At 40.9% G+C, this 19,016-nt stretch overlaps 1 protein-coding gene across 2 annotated transcripts in view; it reads right to left on the reverse strand.

The window, feature by feature from the left end:
* Positions 1-7,376: 7,376 nt before the first annotated feature.
* Positions 7,377-19,016, reverse strand: part of LOC149279046 (noelin-2-like) — a 50,590-nt gene continuing 38,950 nt past the window's right edge. For both annotated transcript variants that reach the window (XM_089501415.1, XM_089501413.1), the window contains 2 exons: positions 18,565-18,671; positions 7,377-8,051 (listed from right to left, as the gene is read on the reverse strand). In XM_089501415.1, the coding sequence (XP_089357541.1) occupies positions 7,377-8,051; positions 18,565-18,671 (782 nt within the window). The remainder of the gene's footprint in view (positions 8,052-18,564; positions 18,672-19,016) is intronic.

Here is a 19,016-nt window from a genome sequence, read left to right on the forward strand (position 1 = left end):
GGGCACGGGGAGAGTCAGAGGAACACTCTGGGACAGTGACCTGGGCTTCTACCAGGACACTTGGGGAACCAGGGATCACTTCGGAGAACACAGGGATAGGAACCAGGGCCTGCGCCAGGCTACTGAGAGGACCCAGGGAACTCGGCAGCCCCTCTGGCGTCCTCGCTAGGTTAGGGAATGGTGCCTCTACCGGGTCACCGGGGACTTCAGTGGGAACCTCTGGGGCAGTGACCCGGGCTTCTCCCAGGACACTCGGGAAATCAGGGGGACAGTCTGGGGCACTGGCTTCTACAGGCATAGCTAGGGGTTTGGTGAGGGGGATTGTGCCACTTACTCGGGCGGTGGGGACAGTCATCTCTTCTGCTGGGGTAGAGCAGCCAGGGTTGTTGGTGAGGACTTGGGTCGGAGCTTTTGGCTTCCTCCTCCGCTTCTTTTTGCTGGCGAGGACCTCGGTTCTTCTCGCCAGGGCAGGGGCCGAGGAGTAGGTGAAGAGGACCTCGGTCCCACTCCCGCAAGTTGTAGTACCATGCTCCCAGTCTCCTTGGAACTCCTGGAGCTCCAATCTCCGCAGCAATTCTTTATAGTCCCTCTCGAGCTGCCATTCCTCTTGGACCAGGCAATCCATAACAGCCTCCAGCTCGGGGGGAATAGCATAAACCAGGACTTCTGCACGGTTGTCCCAGATTGTATCCCTGCGGTACTGGCAGGGGCTTCCGAAGGACGAGTCAAATTGGAAGGCATCATATATCAGTCCTGGGTCGACGGGGCTATACAGCATCAGAGGGTCGCTGTGGTCTTCACCTGCTAACTGCTGGGAGAATCCCTGGTAGCGGCTCTGGAGGTCGAGCTCTGCATATATGAGATCCCTCAATTCGTCTTCCCACTCCGGCAACGGGTTCTCCCCCAGGAGTGGAACTCGTAGATCCCACATTGTCCAGTACTGTGCCCAGTACGTTTCAAAGTGGGGATGGGAGAAATCATCCCTCCAGTCTGCAGGCGCAGACTCTAACTGCCATTGCTGGTGTTCCAGCTCACACACCTCGGCTGTAACCCGGTCTGTCTCACCCTCTGGTTCTCGGAAGGGTTGGATATCCTGGTATGATATTTTGGTGGTCTGTTCCCCTAGTCTGGGAGATACAGACCCACTCTGGCTCAGTTCCTGGTGACACATTTTAATCACCGCCGTCACTTGCTCCGATGTAGCCCCTCCTGGGTACAGGGATAGGTGCCATAGAATGTTCTTTTGTAGAGCACTCAGTCCGAGGCTCTCCTCTGGGCCATCCTGGTGCCGGTCCATCTCTCTGCAGTCCGCAATCAGAGTAGCCTTTCCTTTGCTACAAACCTCCAGGAGCTCTCTCGGTGTCTCTCGTCTGCAATCCCAGTTGGTGGTTTGGATTTCACCCAAGTCGTGGGATTCTTCCCACCGCTGCCAACCAATGTTACAGGGTCACCGTACCCAAGGCTGGGTACCCCTGTTTGAGGGCTGAGGAATCACCAGTCAGTCCCTCATACGGATAGCACTCAACTATCCACGGATCATCCAGACCACCATTCGTAGTAAAACCAGAAGAAGAACTCTCTTTATTACAAACACACAGAACTTATATACAATCTCAATGCAATGTGTACCGAACCCAACCCCCAATCCCATCAGCCACATCCCATCACAAATCCCATCATTATACAGGGGATGTATCAGGTGAGGGGATTACAGAATACAATGGGTTCCCCCACCTGTGTTATCCCCCCTGTAGTGCGGGTGCCGTCTGGGCAGACAGGGCTGTGCTGGCTGATTAAGAGCCCCAGCCAGATTATAGGATCGTCTCTTTGAAGGCTAGGGCTGAATCCACATCAGTCTCTGGGCCGGTTACACAATAAACACAATATAATATATTACCGGGTCACAGTATACAGAACCGGACACAAAAGTGCTCCGTGACCCGGCTAAACTTCATATGACACATGAGCCAGCTAGCCTGGCCCTGTCACAGAGCCTCAACTCTTTCCTACAGAATCAAAACAAGAATTTACTTTACACCAATTTTATAGCCTCTAGACTGTATGCCCGTTTGAGCAGGGCCCTCCTCACCTGTTGTCTCTGTAAGTCAAATTGTTATGTTACATATTACTTGTTATGTCCTGTCCACCCATTGTACAGCGCTACGGAATTTGATGGCGCTTTATAAAACAATAAATAATAATAATAATAGTCTGCATCATGTTCCTAACATTTTGAGAACTCTCTTAGCGCCAGTTCTTACTGAATGATATATTCACAAACATGCTGAAGGGCTGAACTGGACCTGTCAAATGATAAAATAGTAGTTAAATAGTTTCATGAATTGACCTTCACAAAATGTTATTGTTATATTATGTGGGGTCAGCAGAATGTCACTGGTGTCCGTTGTTCATAATGCATAATGAATTTAGATGAACAATTCTTCTCGGCTGCAAATTCCTGGTTTAGTGATTAGTTCCCATAATATGTACATGAAGAATACAAGAGAGTTCTGAGATTTTATTGAGCGTTCCATTGAGCGTTCCATAGTCCAAATTTCTATTAAAAATATAGTTAGTTTCCTCGAACAATTTACAGTGTAATCAAGGATGGGTGGGCAGTTATTCTGTTGCAAGGTTAAGCGGCCATAATCTCAATTCCATCCAACAAAATTCTTCTGCAATTGCACCATTCCATTGGCTGCTCTAGTGTGAAGAACACTTTCCAAACTTCACATCAAATTATTTTTTAAACATAACCCTATAAATTATGATAGACGATAAGAACCAATAAGGACATGTAACCTGAACATTAGTCATGGGCACTACAGGTACCCCTTGTTCCTGTCTTCTCCCATATATTATAGTAGATATTTTGTCTTGAGCTGTATACAGAAACCAAGCTAGACTGTAATCTTATTGCCAGGGGGGCTCTTAACGAGACCTGTGTTCCTATCTCTTAACCTTTTACAAATGTGTATGTTCATTTACATCTGCAGGTTACAGAGCAACAATAAAAAAAAACATAATTATGCGGCTATTTCTTATTATGATAAAATGAGCATAATCCAGATATGGGACCCTAATTGAAATTGAAGATCAGTTGCATTGCCACACTATCTATTGGCCAGAATCACAGAACAAGAAGGTGACGCATGAATAAATTTTGTTAATAATAGAATCTGGAGCCGCATTAAGCCTGTCTGGCATTGTCAAAAAGGAATTGGATGAATTTGCTCTGTAAAAAGCCTTGGCTTCTGCAAGAAACAGAGAGATATTATGGATTGAGTTCAATGGCTTAACAGAAGGTGTATTAGCGTGTACACAAGTAATCTTTATTAGCGTGCAGTCTTATTTTCTGGTGATCGTGTTGAGAACTCATTAGTGCCAGGGTTTCGTTTTATTTCAAATTAAGACTGGTAGACAGCTTTCTGATAGTGGACCAGCCAGCATTGTACATAGTCCTTTGATGGTCATTTTTCCACCGATACCATGATCTACCGATAGCTCCTAAATCTGACAAAAATTCACTGTGCATTCATACACACATTTTGGCGTAAGCAGTGAAAAGATTGTAAACATTTTCTTTCAAATGAAATTCATTTAAGGCTATTGATGTTCAAAGTAATACTATTTCACAGTGTGACAGACAGATGCTGCCTCCCTGTAGCCTTTCGGATGAAATGGATTCTAGGCACGTACGAGGAGCTTTCTCTCTGTAAATGACAACCTCAATTATATTGTAATCTACAGCGCTGCCCTGGGAAATTATACATGACTCGTAATGCATTACCACTCCTCTAATAAGAAAGGTACTAGATGCTGAAATCCTACATAGGATTCACGAGTTGACATTGTTCAATAGTAAATGATAACAGTATATCAGTGGAAGATTTTAGTCCATTTGTTTAGGACAGAAATGATACATCTGCTTTAAAATGTATTCTTGAGATAAGGCTATTACTTTGGATGGAGATAAGGTCAGCTTAATGATAACTTATTCTGGGCTACAAGTTAGGTGGGCTATCAGGTTGAAGTTTGACTCTTGGCTATGAATGCTTTAATCGGCAATTGAGTGAGATTTTAGGAGTTGAAAGTAAGAGACACGTACGTGCCAAAGTTTCAAATGACCAAAGAGGGATGCTTTTTGTTTTAGTAGGCATCGTTATGGACAGGGCTACACCATGACTTTTCTTGTGACTTTGACCTTTTATGTTCTCTGTAGAACATTGAAATTTCTAAACTTCCTAGAAAGAGGGAGATTGTGGAGAACAGAATGACAGAGTGATTTGGCTCCTCACGCTCCTAGATGGGATCATTTGGGAGTCAAGCATATAGTAACTAGATATAATTGGCTAAGGGTAACTATCTATTCTTGAAACAATGAACATGTATAAAATATATTTGTAACAATAGCTGACGTGGCTGATTGCAGCAAGACCCTGATGAGGAACCCTGAGTTGATATAAAGATACTGCAAAATGCAACAGTCAAGGTATGGTCCACTGGCAGAGGTCAGAGTCACCTATAATATAAAATGCTCAGTATAGAATAATATAAAATGGATAGTTTTTTAGAACTTTTGCAATCTATTAGTTTTTTTCTTCACATGGTAAGTACAGATTATGATCTGTAATTTATATGGTGACGAAGTCTGTAAGGTTTGGCAAAAGATTACCACTATTTTTTGTAGGTTTTTAATAAATTAGCATGTTTTTCAAAAGACCATCAGTATCAGTGAAAGCTTTGAAGCTATGAGAGGATAACCTACAGTCCATTACTTGACTTCTAGCTCTCATTGGGATCTTCAGAGTGAGAGGACCAGGATATGACATTATATCCCCACCCTCCACCTCGTTAGGGCACATAGAGGTCACAAGGGAGCAGTCTACTCAGATCAGTAGCCCCCTCTAGCTCAGGAAAACAGATTTAGATAGGAGGGGACAGTAAAAAAAAACAAGTAGTAAAAGGAGGCATACAAACACACACACACTCTCTCACACATACATATATTCGCTCTAACACACACATATGCACAGATACATTCATATAATGCTATGGTCAACCTCAGGTCTAGCTGTTTTTTTTTTTTGTTCCCGTGCCTATGGTTGTTATATAATTTAGGAGTTACACAAACAACTCTTGTTGGTCACCATTAGTAAAATATAAAGAGCTATAACTCCAGAAGTGTTACTATTGCCTGAAGCCACAAATAAGATAAAGTGTTATAGATAAAGTGTATGTATAGTGCACTTTTGTTTGTGTTCTGCTGAACTCAAGCCCAAGGTCTTGCATGACCCAGGGACTTTACTACACGAGTTTACTCTGAAATTCTTCCGCATGCTAACCTTTTAATAGCCCTTCACAAAGATTCTGTTGAAGTCACCTGCTAATAGGGACAAATAAATGGATTTGATAAACGCATTTTGTCAGGAGGTAAAGATATTCTGAATTAGGTTACCAAAATTCAATCAGTGACTTTACCTATAAAATACCAATGAGAAAACCACCAGCTGAAATGTTGAGATATCATTAAAGCAGAGCAGAATATGAAGGAGTTCGCTCTAGACCAGGGGTGGGCAATTAATTTTCCCATGGGGCCACATGAGAAATTGGAATGGTTTTAGAGGGCCAGACCTCTACAAACTACAAACTCCGAAGCCTTGTCCATTTTGTTAACTTATGTGCTGTTTAATAAAGTTATTCAAGCCTACGTCATTGGTAGAGGTGCTTGAATAAGTAAGGCCTGAATAACTATTAGCACAGCACAGAAGTGAACAAAATGAACAAGGCTTCGGAGTGCATACCGTATTTTTCGCTCTATAAGACGCACCTGCTGATAAGACGCACCTAGATTTTAGAGGAGAAAAAAAAGGACAAAATATTTTGAGCTAAAAAATGGGCTAAAATATTTATTACAATAACTGAATAAGCTATGAACACAGTAAGACACACGCAGTAAGACACACACAGACACAGTAAGACACACACAGACACAGTAAGACACACACAGACACAGTGAGACACACACAGACACAGTGAGACACACACAGACACAGTAAGACACACACAGACACAGTGAGACACACACAGACACAGTGAGACACACACAGACACAGTAAGATACACACAGACACAGTGAGACACACACAGACACAGTAAGACACACACAGACACAGTGAGACACACACAGACACAGTAAGACACACACAGACACAGTAAGACACACACAGACACAGTGAGACACACACAGACACAGTAAGACACACACAGACACAGTGAGAAACACACAGACACAGTAAGACACACACAGACACAGTGAGACACACACAGACACAGTAAGACACACACAGACACAGTGAGACACACACAGACACAGTAAGATACACACACACACAAACACAGTAAGACACACACACACAGTAAGACCTCCCTCCCTAACCCCCCTTCTCAGTATCTCCCCTCTAACTCCCTAACCCCCCCTTCTCAGTATCTCCCCTCTAACTCCCTAACCCCCCCTTCTCAGGATCTCCCCCCCCCGCCCCGGTCACTTACCTTAAACTCCTGTGTTGGAAGCGTGAGGCGTTTGTCTCGGGTGCCGGCGCTTCACTGCTGATCGCCGGCGTCTGACGTCATATGCCGGCGCCCAGCGTAAAGCGCCGGCACCCGAGACAAACGCTTCCAACACAGGAGTTTAAGGTAAGTGACCGGGGCGGGGGGGGACACCGGACTCATTGGTGAGTCACCAGGACACTCTTTGCGGGCCGGTCCGAGCTATTCAGCGGGCCGGATGTGGCCCGCGGGCCGTGCTTTGCCCAGGTCTGCTCTAGACTGAGAGTGGTCTGAAATGTGTAAGATGCCTGTCAAAACCTGCTGGTTCCTAGTTATAGAGTAATAGGTAGATATAGCATATATCATAACCAGTATCCATATCTGTCAATGATTAGAAGCATAGAAAGAGTGAAGACCCGTGTTTGCTATACAACAAAGTATAGATTTTTTTGTACAGATGAAAGGTTTGTGACCTATTATGTACATGGTCTTCTGTTGATGGTGATTTGTATATGTTGCAACATACCTGGGAATTTATGAAGTATACATGGTACAACTTTATTCTGTAAAGATAAAAAAAAACCTACTTATTAAAAAATAAATAAATAAAATAATTTAAAATAAATACAGATCAAACCGTCAATGTCAAATACTGTCTTTATTTGCCACCGGAAAAAAAGTATATTTGATACCATGCTCACTCCACCACGTGAAAGTCTTTTGTGTTCTGTGAATTTTATAGAAATAACAGAAATTATCATACTGTAAAAAGAAGGAAACCCAGAAAGAACATAAGCAGGTGAGATGATTGTCCCATACAGTCAGCATTATTCCCCAGAAGTCTTTATCACATGGAACAGCGTGACATTGTAGAGAACTTGATGACCATTATTCCAGGTGTAAAGGACTCTCTCTCGTGGGTTGTAGTCCAGCATGGATATGTGTGAATACTGATTATGAAATGGGATATCTGTGTACTCATATGTGGATGAATTTGTGTAGTATGCAAAGTAGATCTTAGCTCCTGCCAAATGGGAATTGGTTACATAGAGGGTGCCACATATCATAAAGGACTCGCCAGCGCTACGTTTCGGGTATCCTGTGTCCCAGGTCTTGAGGATCTCCAAGGTTTGGGGATCAATCTTGCTAACGACAATGTTTCCTGCATTCTGATTGGTTGTGTAGACTGCCCAGAGGCCGTTCTCATCGACCATGAAGTCAATGTCGGAGAATCCACCCCAGGAGTAAGGGAAGGTGTTGTTGTAGCCAGCGTTGCCAAGGCTCCTTTGCACAGAGACACTTCTTGATCTAAAGTGGTACTTCACTACTATGTTGCTCTGGTATTTGTTATAGTAAAGAGACCCATTGTAAACCACGTGACCTGTACCTGCCCAGGGGTGAGGAAGAAGATGCTGGACAAAGTTTTGACCTTTGATGAAGTCATTGAGACTTCGATATTCCAGGACTCTGCGTCCCTTGTAGTAGCCATCCATGTACCAAACCTGAAATTGAATAGGTGACATGTTAGTAAAAAGGACTTTGCTCTGTATCGATCCCTAATTCATTTTGTTTTTTCCTTAATAAATACTACAGCGAAGGAGCAGAGTATTTAAAAACTGAAAAGTGCAACCAACATAAACATTACAGAAAATAATAATGAAAAGAAGGAATCTATTCGAGTTTTCCTGGCAAAGGAAAGTAAGATGTTAAAATTGCATGATGTTGTACTGGTGATATATAGGGGTATTATGCAGAGAAGAACATTACAGTTAACGGAGTCATACAGGAGCAGTAATGATAATGTAATGTGGCAGTAGGGAGAATTAAATGGAATGGTTGTAAAGTTCTTTTTAAAGGTAGAATATATTTTTTTACAACCTTAAACAAATAAAAAAGAAAAAAGGTTGAATCTGGCTAATAAAGAACTTAAAGTGGACATTCTGCCTTTTTTTTTTTTTTTGTAGGAAGCTGCCTCAAATTTGACTAATTAAGAAAAAAGCAATCTGCATATGATTTATGCATAATGAAACGTCATACATGGTGAGGATGGAAGTGATGGGAGAGATAAAGGGCCATTGGAACACAGGAGTGATGGGAGTGCTAAAGGCCTCTGTATACCTATTTCCGGCTACAATAGTCATTTCCAACATTAACCCCATCTGCGCTGTATTTCATGTTATTTTAATGGACAAAATGTGGTTTTCTTGCAACAAAAAAAAAAAACCAAGGAGATTTGAGAAGTGACCCCAAGCCTTTGAACGGTAGCGCATGTTATCAGGCATGTATCTAAACACACTCTTGCCACTTGGAAAAATATATTCTCATATATCAATCAGAATAGCTTCATTGAGATTTTCAATTTTTCTCAAATTATTCACAGCACTCCTCTCCGCAATCCTAATTTCTGTGAAAATAGCTTTAAAATGAAATTGTGGTTTCAGATCAATGGGGAAAAAAAGGATAACATTAAGTACCCAGTGTAGCAAGAATATTAATACCACTTAATAGCCGTTGCTTTGTCATGGAGGATTTATTGCTGAGCCGCTTGGAATGAGCAATGCTCCAAACAATATTGCACTTAGCATTAATGGGGTTTGCACCAATATTCAATACGGCTATCAATTACAATGTAGGACTTAGCAGTTTGGGATCAATACTGTTACACTTGCACTCCGGACTGATGACATTATGCCCCAGAATGAATTGTATTACAAGTGGCAATCAATAGTGGTACCTTTGAGAAGTGATAGTGCCTTCACTTAGAATGGATTGGGTTACTGGTAAAAGTCAATAGAATTACACTGGTACTTTGCAGCAAGGGTATTAGCTCTCCGATTAAAAAGGGCTAATTGCTATCTAAGATCTGAGCGGAGACGAAGGGTTAATAGGATACAAGGTCACAGTCGGGAAGCGTTGAAGCGGTTGGTTGACAGTGATGTGTTTGCGGGTGAAACCGGGCAGTAGGAATAATATACGGATCAGACGTGGAGGGAGTTTGTACTGTGAGGAGTTATAAATGACTGAACGGAAATAAAACTACACTCAATGACAAACCAAGGTCGGCAATGAAGCCATCTGAGACTTTAACTCTGTGGCTGTAAAGTGTTAGTGCACAAAGGGTTAAATAAGTCAATGGGGTTAGACCCCTGATTTTTGGGCTTGGGTTAAGATGTACAGTATAACGCAAATGTCTCAACATAGCAAGTCAGGACATAACACACAAAGCGTGACTTTTCAAGAGCTTTGGGCTATATTTTAACAACACGGCTTTAGGGTCTCGGTAGTCCTCTTTTCAATGATTTGGTCTCTTTTTTCCAGTGAATACCAGTGGAAACCATTATTAAACAGACAGTCTAATGCTGCATGTAGCCTTACCAACAAAGACAGTAATAGGCTTTCTAGATGTTTTGTCTCGTATTTTTTACCGGTTTTGGCTGCAAGAACCAGCCAAGTGCTATCGTTGAAATTAATGAGAGTGCTGGAACCCTCATGCAACCAATTCTAGAGGTGTGGATTACATTGAAGAGCTCCCACAGGAGTAACTAGAACATTAACCATATTGGTCAAAGAGATTATGGAGTCTTTATTTGAAGGAGACACCTTTCATTGAGTCAGAATAAAGAAGATCTTATTGTTGGTATCATATTATTGAGGAGATAGCGTGCATCCATCCCATCATTCCAGATTTGGAGAAAAACGGTGTATATAACCACAAGGACTGATGAGCATACCTGGGAACTTCTTCACTGCAGCAACCCGGAGCCTTCCCTTGTGGGACTGACATCGGTGGGAGTTCCCGCTGACATCCGGAAGCACCCCCATCTATAGGGAAAATGGGCAGGGAGCGGGGCGCATCAAGACCCCGCTCCCCTGACCCGGAGGATTCGGGTCTTGACCCGGAAAGTTCCCAGGTATGCTGATGAGGTCAGTTTTTTTTGGTGATTTTCTAGTTCTCATGCTCAGACCCTACCCGCTTTCAAAGCCCACTTTTTTATGTCCTGTTTTCCCATTGTACACTGCCATTGTACAGAATATGATGGTGCCATACAAAACAATAAATAGTAATCTTTTTCATCAATTTATCATGAAATGTGACTGATGTAAAAAGTGGGTCTAAACTGTACAATCCATGGGGCAGGGACCCTGATGCCACCAACATATCTGTTCTACTGTAACGTCTGTATACCTTCTCATGATGCCTGTATACCTATGACACTGTGCATCCCATATACCCCAATATTAACATGTCTACATATGTCTTCAGTTAAGCTTGTTTAGCAGGACCTGCTAAACTTTTGTGTCTGTATTATATGGTTTACCTTCTTGTTTTGTCCCATTTGTCCAACGTACTGAATTGTCAAATACGACGGCTCTATATAAATCAATCAATAATAATAATTGGCCAAGATGGCCCGTGTTTGTATATATTTTAGCTGTCTTCCATCATAGTTTACCGATCTGTCTGTAGTGTTCCATCTCCTGTGAGAAATAATGGCTTTCTTGCTATAGCAAACTCAATTTTAAATGCATTCTGGCCCAAGTCCACCAATGGATTTTTTTTTTATTATTCTTTTTTTTTTTGCAAGCGCATTATTATTTCAAGGTGAAGAAATGTGTACGGGAAGGTGAAGGCAAGTGGAAGCACTCAGCCGTGTAACACCCTTATTAACAAATACATCGCATAAAATAGAAAGAAGGAGAGAGAATCCCCTGAGTCTGTCTGTAACTGCCTTAGAATAAGAATAAGTAAACATACGATGCACACGGGGGCAGGATGCAGAAATATATTGCAAAGAAAATAAGTAGAACTTGAAGGTGAAGATGTGTGGACATTGATGGACGGGCCATACTTAGTTTTATGAGCTATATGTTGCGGATGGTTAGATAATGACTACTTTCATTTTCCATTTGGACCCAAAGGGTGTATCTCGCAACACAATATTGACCACATCGCACCCACTGAAGATAGATAGAGGTGGAAATGTTATATGGATATATAACTATTGATCTGCCCACCAGCCGTGTTTGAGGTTTCCACCTCTGGACGTTTCTTCATGATGGATTTCTTGGCCACAGGAAATGGCTCCTCTATATGTGTATATACGTGTAGACAGGAGACAATAAAATGTTCAAGTGTTCACCTTACAATGTTGGGTGTGCAGGCCCCTTGTGACAATTCTTTTGACTTATCTGGGCACAGTTGGGTAACCATTCCCTCCTCATTCTCATAACCAAGGAGGGACACGTTTTGAGAGATGGGCCGTCGACTCTCCATGAAATACGTGTGACATAGATCTTGACAGTTGGTAATTTAATGTTCCCAATTATTTCTTGTATGTGTTATAATATCTTAAGTAGAAGACTGCAATAATCTGGTTAAATAGAACACTTTTACATTATTTATCAAGCAACCTTGGAAACACAGAGCGCTTGAACAAGCGAACCTAAAATAACGTGCACCGTACTGTTCTCCTTTTTAAAGCTGTTTGAGGGATTTCGAAACCTCACAGGTCTTTTCTGGTTTATAGAGCTCTCCAAACCCCACGTGTCACTTATTTTAACCGAAAAGACTTTGCAAACAGATAATATATATTTTTTATGTTGCAGTAACAGTCGGATCCTAGAAAAAAAAAATAGTAGATTTCAAACCTGATTCATATTTTATTTTATCACAAGAAACTTCCAAATGAGTAGAGCTTCCACAAACCTATAGGTGGTTCCTTCACATGGGAGAGCGGTATGAAAGCATCACAGATCTTTCCTTTAAATAAAAGGGTCTTTTAAGAACCCGCTGGCCCTTTGTATACTTAGACGGCTCTTTAGGCCACCAGGGTCCCCATGGCTATACTGCTTTACAAACACAGTGCCTATCCTTCGTACGTAACTGTCTTTTATCTACCAGCAACAATCTCGATGCTTATACTCACATGCCAGCGGGATAAGGTTTTCGGTAAAATCATATATAATAAAAAATAAAAGAAAAATCTTACCCTCAATCTCCCCAACATTAAAGACTATAATCTGGCGGCACTGTATCGTTATGCTCTTATGATTAGGTATCACACTCGGTAATCTACATACACTATACATTAGATCAGCAACGTAGTGATGGTCCTGCAAGCATTACTACACACATCAGCTAACCTACTCCCGGAGACATAACTACACAATCTGCTATTCTACTCCATCATTAAATCACGGATGGTGGTCAGGCTGTGTTTGGGGGGGCAATGGCAATATTCACACCACACATTCCAACATGGGGAGGCCCGGGCACCATATGAGACCTGGTCGAATACATAGGTTAGAAAACCTGATACCGATCGTAAACATCACCAACCAGCAAACCAACCAGCAAACTTTACAACAAGTAGACTGTAGTCTATTCTACAGCAATGGAAATACTCAGAACCTCCATCCATGTCACTTTTCCATAGAAAACTACTACATCTGTTTTGCATGGTTTGGAAAGACACCACACTAGAAAAGGAACATGATGCCTAAAAATTCTTTACGACATGGCAACCATTCATTGATACCTGAGACAATTCCCCAAAAGCATGGGATAAACACACACTCCAATATACTTCATGGCACTGTACACAAGAGTTGAGTGGATGATCACTGATAAAATTCATCTAAACCTTTGACAGACCTCAAGTAGACTAGATGACAATGGATTGAGACTATGAAAGAGCTAGTCTGTTGATGGGGTTGAGGAGGTGGTGGGACAATTGAGGGGGGTTATGTTCTTGGTTGGCAAAGGTTACCATCGCACTCAGATGAGTCTCACAGAAGGATGACCACCTTGATCAGCTGGTATATTATTTAACTGCGGTAGCGACCCAAGGAAAATACATGCCAAGTAACTCATCACAGCTGTTCGACCCGTTTTGGGTTACAACATATTTTATTGTTGATCCCACAAGACTTTACCTTATTGGAATATACGTGTGTGTTTCCATTTTGTTATGTGTTACATGCGTTACAAAATCCAAATAAAAAGAGATATATGTATTTGAATTACAAGAAAATAGTCTCTCATCATGGCTGATTGATTTAAGTTTATTGACCAAGAGTGTATGTGTAGAGAGATTCATTTTAGTTTTGAAAGACAAGTTTCTATTCTAATAGACCTTTGTGGAATAAAAAACAAACATTAAGGATTGGTTCATCTGTGAGTCAATGATTAGAAAAGTGTAATGCTTTAGCTGAACTTGGTAGGACCTTGTTGCCACTAGTTCTAAGCTGCTGAGGAATCCATTCACATTTAATTATCATGTTCATGCTCTAGTATGACAACAGTCATTTATCTTTCAAACGATAAGGGGTGCAGTTAGTTTATACAAAATCATATAAACTGATGTCTATAATAAATGTATTGATTAACTTGTGTTATATAGCAATGTCCTAATATTGGTTGGATGTTACATAGTTGGTTAAAAACTACCTATTTGTCCCCTATTTGTGACCCTATTTGTCCTTCCAGTGACTCTTCTTTCTCCGATAATCCCAACAATTTTAACAATTTTTTGTTCACTTTAAAAATTATTGTTGTATTCTTTTCTTTTCTTTTTTTTTCCAACTTATTTCTGCATCAATATTATTTGTAAGTAACTAGGGGCATTGGTTTGTTTTCTTGTCTTTATTTTTTACAATAAAGACACCATTTTAATCCTTACCAGTTATCATCAGAGCTTTACTTGTTGACATACACCTTCTAGTTTATACACAGCTTAGGGTAGAATTGCACTACCCTAAGAGCTTTATAGACAGACATCAGCTGATCTTATTAGACCAGTGATGACTTATACTATTAAATATGTGTTTTTTTAAAAGTTACATCCCCAATAATAAATATTTCTTCAAAGGGTATTAAGTTACCTACAAATTTTGAAAGCGCTCTGTTTTTTATCCCCCCCCACCACCCAATTCATCTTTAAAAACCACGTCTCCAATATATGCAAGAAATAAGAAAAAATATAAAATCGATAATTTTAAGATAAATAATGGCAAGAACAGAAAGTAAAAAAAAAAAAAATCACATCTACCTGAGACCCACTAATAGTGAGTCGATGGCTTCCCTATTCCTGTACCCTAAGTTATTACAGGCAAAATTGTAAGTAAGTTATAACATCAATTACATGCGTTGATGGTAAAATGGAAATGCATTTGCAGCCATAAGCTGGTTGAAGAACACATTAGAGTATTTTTATGGTTTTCAAATGGAAAATAAAAAAGGTTAGTAAAGTGCTTTTTTTTTTTTAAATTCGATACCTAGGATAGTCAAGGAGCGTAAATTTTATGGAGCCTGTCCCATAACGTCTTCTTATTCCAATCCAATTACTACAGTAGTTTAACGTTATCTCCCTGACCAGTAGCTGTTCCAGTTGTGACTAATAATTTTTTATCTCATGGCTGGTAAACCTCGGTGATGACTTTCCCAACCTTTCCTTTCATGCACATGGCTTTACCAAATCCCATAATCACGAATGAAGCCTTTTTTTAAGCCTTACACCTCCTCTTCAATATACAGAGAGCTTTCCCAGGCCTCTCAGGTCTCTTTGTCATGCGCACTGCTGTAGTAAAACTAATATATTCTCGGAGATATTTCATCTGTCATGCTGTTTTGACTTGATCTAAATCCTTTAATTTCATTAGCTCTGCCCGACTTGTTCCACGGGGGATAAAAACAGATTAAGTAAAAGCAGCCAGAAAGTTCTGAGTGTGCTGCATTTTCACATCTAAATGAAGCAGAGTTTAAAATATGATTGTGCCGGAAAACACTTGTGTGATGAGCGGCGGTTATACTTTTGCCATCAGGCATTGTATTTTAATGGAGTTTTACCGGTTCACAGCACCCAGCTAAACACTCTTAAACAACCCCCTGGTCCCCGATTGGCCACTTTAAATCTCTTTCCTGTTTCTTATTGGTTAAATCATTCGGTGCCCACTCAACTTTTCCATCTTGCTCTCTATAAAGGTTGTGCTTTTGTGAGATAAAACCTGTGCCGGGTCTCATCCGGTAGAAAATATATTACTGTATATCCATTACACTGATGATGAGTGGTACTCAACCTAGTATTTGGTGGAGGTGGCGATGATTGCCCCAAAATGCTTCAGTCCAGGCCCGGACTGACTTAGGGGCTGATGGAGCTGCAGCTCCAGGCCCCTACCTTAAAATAGGCCCAGTCAGGACCGAACTGACTGGGCCTATGTGGCCTCTACGGCCGCATTAACGCAGGGCATAAGGGGCACCTGCCCCTTAAGCCCGCTGCAACTGCGACCGGGTCCGCCACTCTAAGGGACCGGGAAGCCCCCACAGGGTTTAAATTAAAACATCAGGGTTTTTTTTTACTTTATTTAATATCCTCCATGTTAAATAAAGTTTTTGTTAACTTTATTTAACATGGAGGATGTTAAATAAAGTTAAAAAAAAAACCCACCGATGTTTTAATGTAAGTCCTGTGCGGCCGCAGACCCCTAAGAGGGGCTTCCCGGCCCCTTAGAGTGGCAGACCCGGTCGCAGTTGCGGTGGGCTTAAGAGGCAGGTGCCCCTTATGCCCTGCGTTAATGCGGCCGTAGAGGCCGCATAGGCCCAGTCAGTCCGGTCCTGCCGCGGGCCCGGCTGCAGTTGCCGCTTGCTCCAGCAACAAGGTAAGTAGGGTGAGGGAGGGGGGTGCAGTGAGAAGGGGCAGAGGGGGGTTAGATAGTGAGAAATGGGGAGAGGGGATAGATAGCGAGAGGGGGTACATAGTGAGAAGGGGCAGATAAGATGGGGAGAGGGGGTAGTGTGAATGCGTATGAGAATGAATGAATGAATAAATGTGTGGATGAATTGTGTGAATGCGTATGACAATTAATGAATTCATGTGTGGATGAATTGCTTGAATGATTTGTTGTGAGACTGCATTAATGAATGTGTTAATGATTTGTGTGAATGAGTAAATGCAAAGATGGTACATGAAGGGTGGGCTTTAACAATAAATAAATAAAAATGGGCTGCTCGGACTTAAATGCCCGGGCCTATTTTTTGTCCCAGTCCGGGTCTGCTTCAGGATGGCTGGCACAACTTGGCCTGGGAGAAGACCAAGCCATGTGGTCCATCAACATGGCGGATCAGAATATATTTAAGACACAACTGACGGTGTTCAGTGCCGTCCAACATGAATACACACAAATGGAGGGGGGGCCGGCGCAGAATAGGGGTACATTAATAGAAGCATAGAAAGGTTCCAGGCATGGTATAAACACTGTATAAAACCTTACTCCAGAACTAAAACCAAACATGGAGGTAGTGGCCCAGGATGTTCAAATTGGAGCAATTGCTCCCCTAGCCAGCGCTCCCTTGGGTTCGATACACAATCCTGGGTACATGGCAATTTAATGATTGATGGAATAAGATCAAAAGACATAAAACTGGTTGGTAGTATTTTATGTGAGCCAATTACCAACAAATGCTTCTTTGTGGAACTATTATTTTTTTTCTTCTTCTAATCTGAACATCACTCATCACATGTTTTAGTAAACATCCCATAAAGCTGTATGCGTTTTATGTTTTTTAAGTTGTACGAGAACAGTGTTAGCTCAAGCAGTAGCCTGATTCCGAGGACGGAAATCTCTGCATCCTGTCCTCATTTACATGGCTTTATCAGAAGTACTTAGTTTCTAAGATAAACAAATCCGATTTATGTAGAATTAAATTCTACAGTTTCATTAAATGTTTTTTTTTTTTTTTTCCGTCTGTACTCAAACCAATTATTCACAGATATTTTTTGTTTTATTAAAAATGTCTTTCTAAACATCAGTGTTTGGACATTTATGACACCTTGCAAGACATAAAACGACATTCAACAGAGTAAGGCAGAGAAAAATAATAACACACGGAATGGGATAATATGCGAATACAACCATTTACAAAAAAAAAGTACAGCAGTTTTTTTCATTTATCATATTAAGTTCCTAGCACGACAGCAAACTTCATTGCCTACACTTCTCACATCCATCTTATTTAATGGTCCAAGTCACAAAATGAAATTGACTATTTGAACAAAGTGTTTATTTGTTATTTACTTTACCATTAAATCCCAGAATGCGCCAATAGTATGTCCCCATATTGTGACTTTATAGAACTTATAGGAAAACATATTCAGTTATTCTAAATAATGATTTCATAATATTATTCAATAATAATATTTAATGATTAGATAAAACAATATTTATATATTTTCATTTAATTATAATTATATATATATATATATATATACATATATACACACAGTATATAGTACTATTCTTTCTAACTTTTATGAATGAGGGTCTATGTAAACGAATGGCACCGAGCATTGCCATTTGCCGCGTAGACTTGCTTGTAGCACACGGGCTAATGAATTTCGTCCTTCAATTAAGATGTTATTCTGCTCCAGTTACTGAACACTCTGTGACCCGCGCTGGTTTTTAGTTAATACACTGAATGCATCGACAGGGGTGATTTTACGTCATACTTAGCAGTTTGGAGTAGCGGCACGGTCACTCTGATTTGGTATATATTGTTACATTCTATGGTGGTCTCCAGTCCCAATTGTTAGGCTGGCTGCAAAGCCTTAGCTTTACTCTGAAAGATCGTTCTTTAGTTTGAAGCCAATTTATAAGAGTTTTCCAGCTGAAGGAGTCGATCTCATATCAATCTCCATATTTACCTTTGTATTGCTCCTAGAAGTTAGTGGATTCATGTCCTATAGTATGGGCAATAGCAGATTGCTATGTATAACTGTGACACTAAAAATTAAATAAGCAACCCCCTAAAATATTATTTTGCCTCCAAATATAATATAAAAGTTTCCATTTGATCTGCAGAGTTCTTTTTTTCTTATCCTTAGCTTCTCATGTGCCGCAATATTCCTTTTATCTTTTTAACAGCAATTTCAGGTTAACTTCCTTAACATCAGCTGGCTTTGACAGCTCGATGATTAGAAGAACAAAGCTAAATCAATAAACCACCCATTAGTTACTCACCCTGTTATCGGCACTTGGGGCCATGGTATCAGTCATCCATGATCCAAACCTGGACCCCGAGGCACGTATTGTGATTGGGTTACTGACGCCTGTGAGTTTTCCACAACCTAGAATGCAAGAGATCCAAGAGATATGTGAATTACTCGTTATTGTATAAATATGCATTAATATGTATACCTCATACTTACATAAACATTAACTCATATCGTGATTTGTGTGCGAGAGCAGATGCCTATGTCTGAGCATAGATGTGTATGTGTGTGCGTGAGCATGAAAGTATATGTGTAAGTATTAATGTGTATGTATAAGTATGTATGAGAGGGAGTATGTGTGTTGGCCTGAGTGTGTAAGTGTGAATAAAAATATGTGCCAGTGTGTATGTGAGTTACCGGTGGAGATGAGGGGGGTGCCAAATATAGGATCTGGAAGGCCAGGTTCACAAAGAAGCGAAC

The sequence above is a fragment of the Sceloporus occidentalis genome, unplaced genomic scaffold, assembly GCF_023333645.1.
Source record: "Sceloporus occidentalis isolate IW3139 unplaced genomic scaffold, rSceOcc1.0.p SCAF_174, whole genome shotgun sequence".
NCBI classification, from domain to species: domain Eukaryota; kingdom Metazoa; phylum Chordata; class Lepidosauria; order Squamata; family Phrynosomatidae; genus Sceloporus; species Sceloporus occidentalis.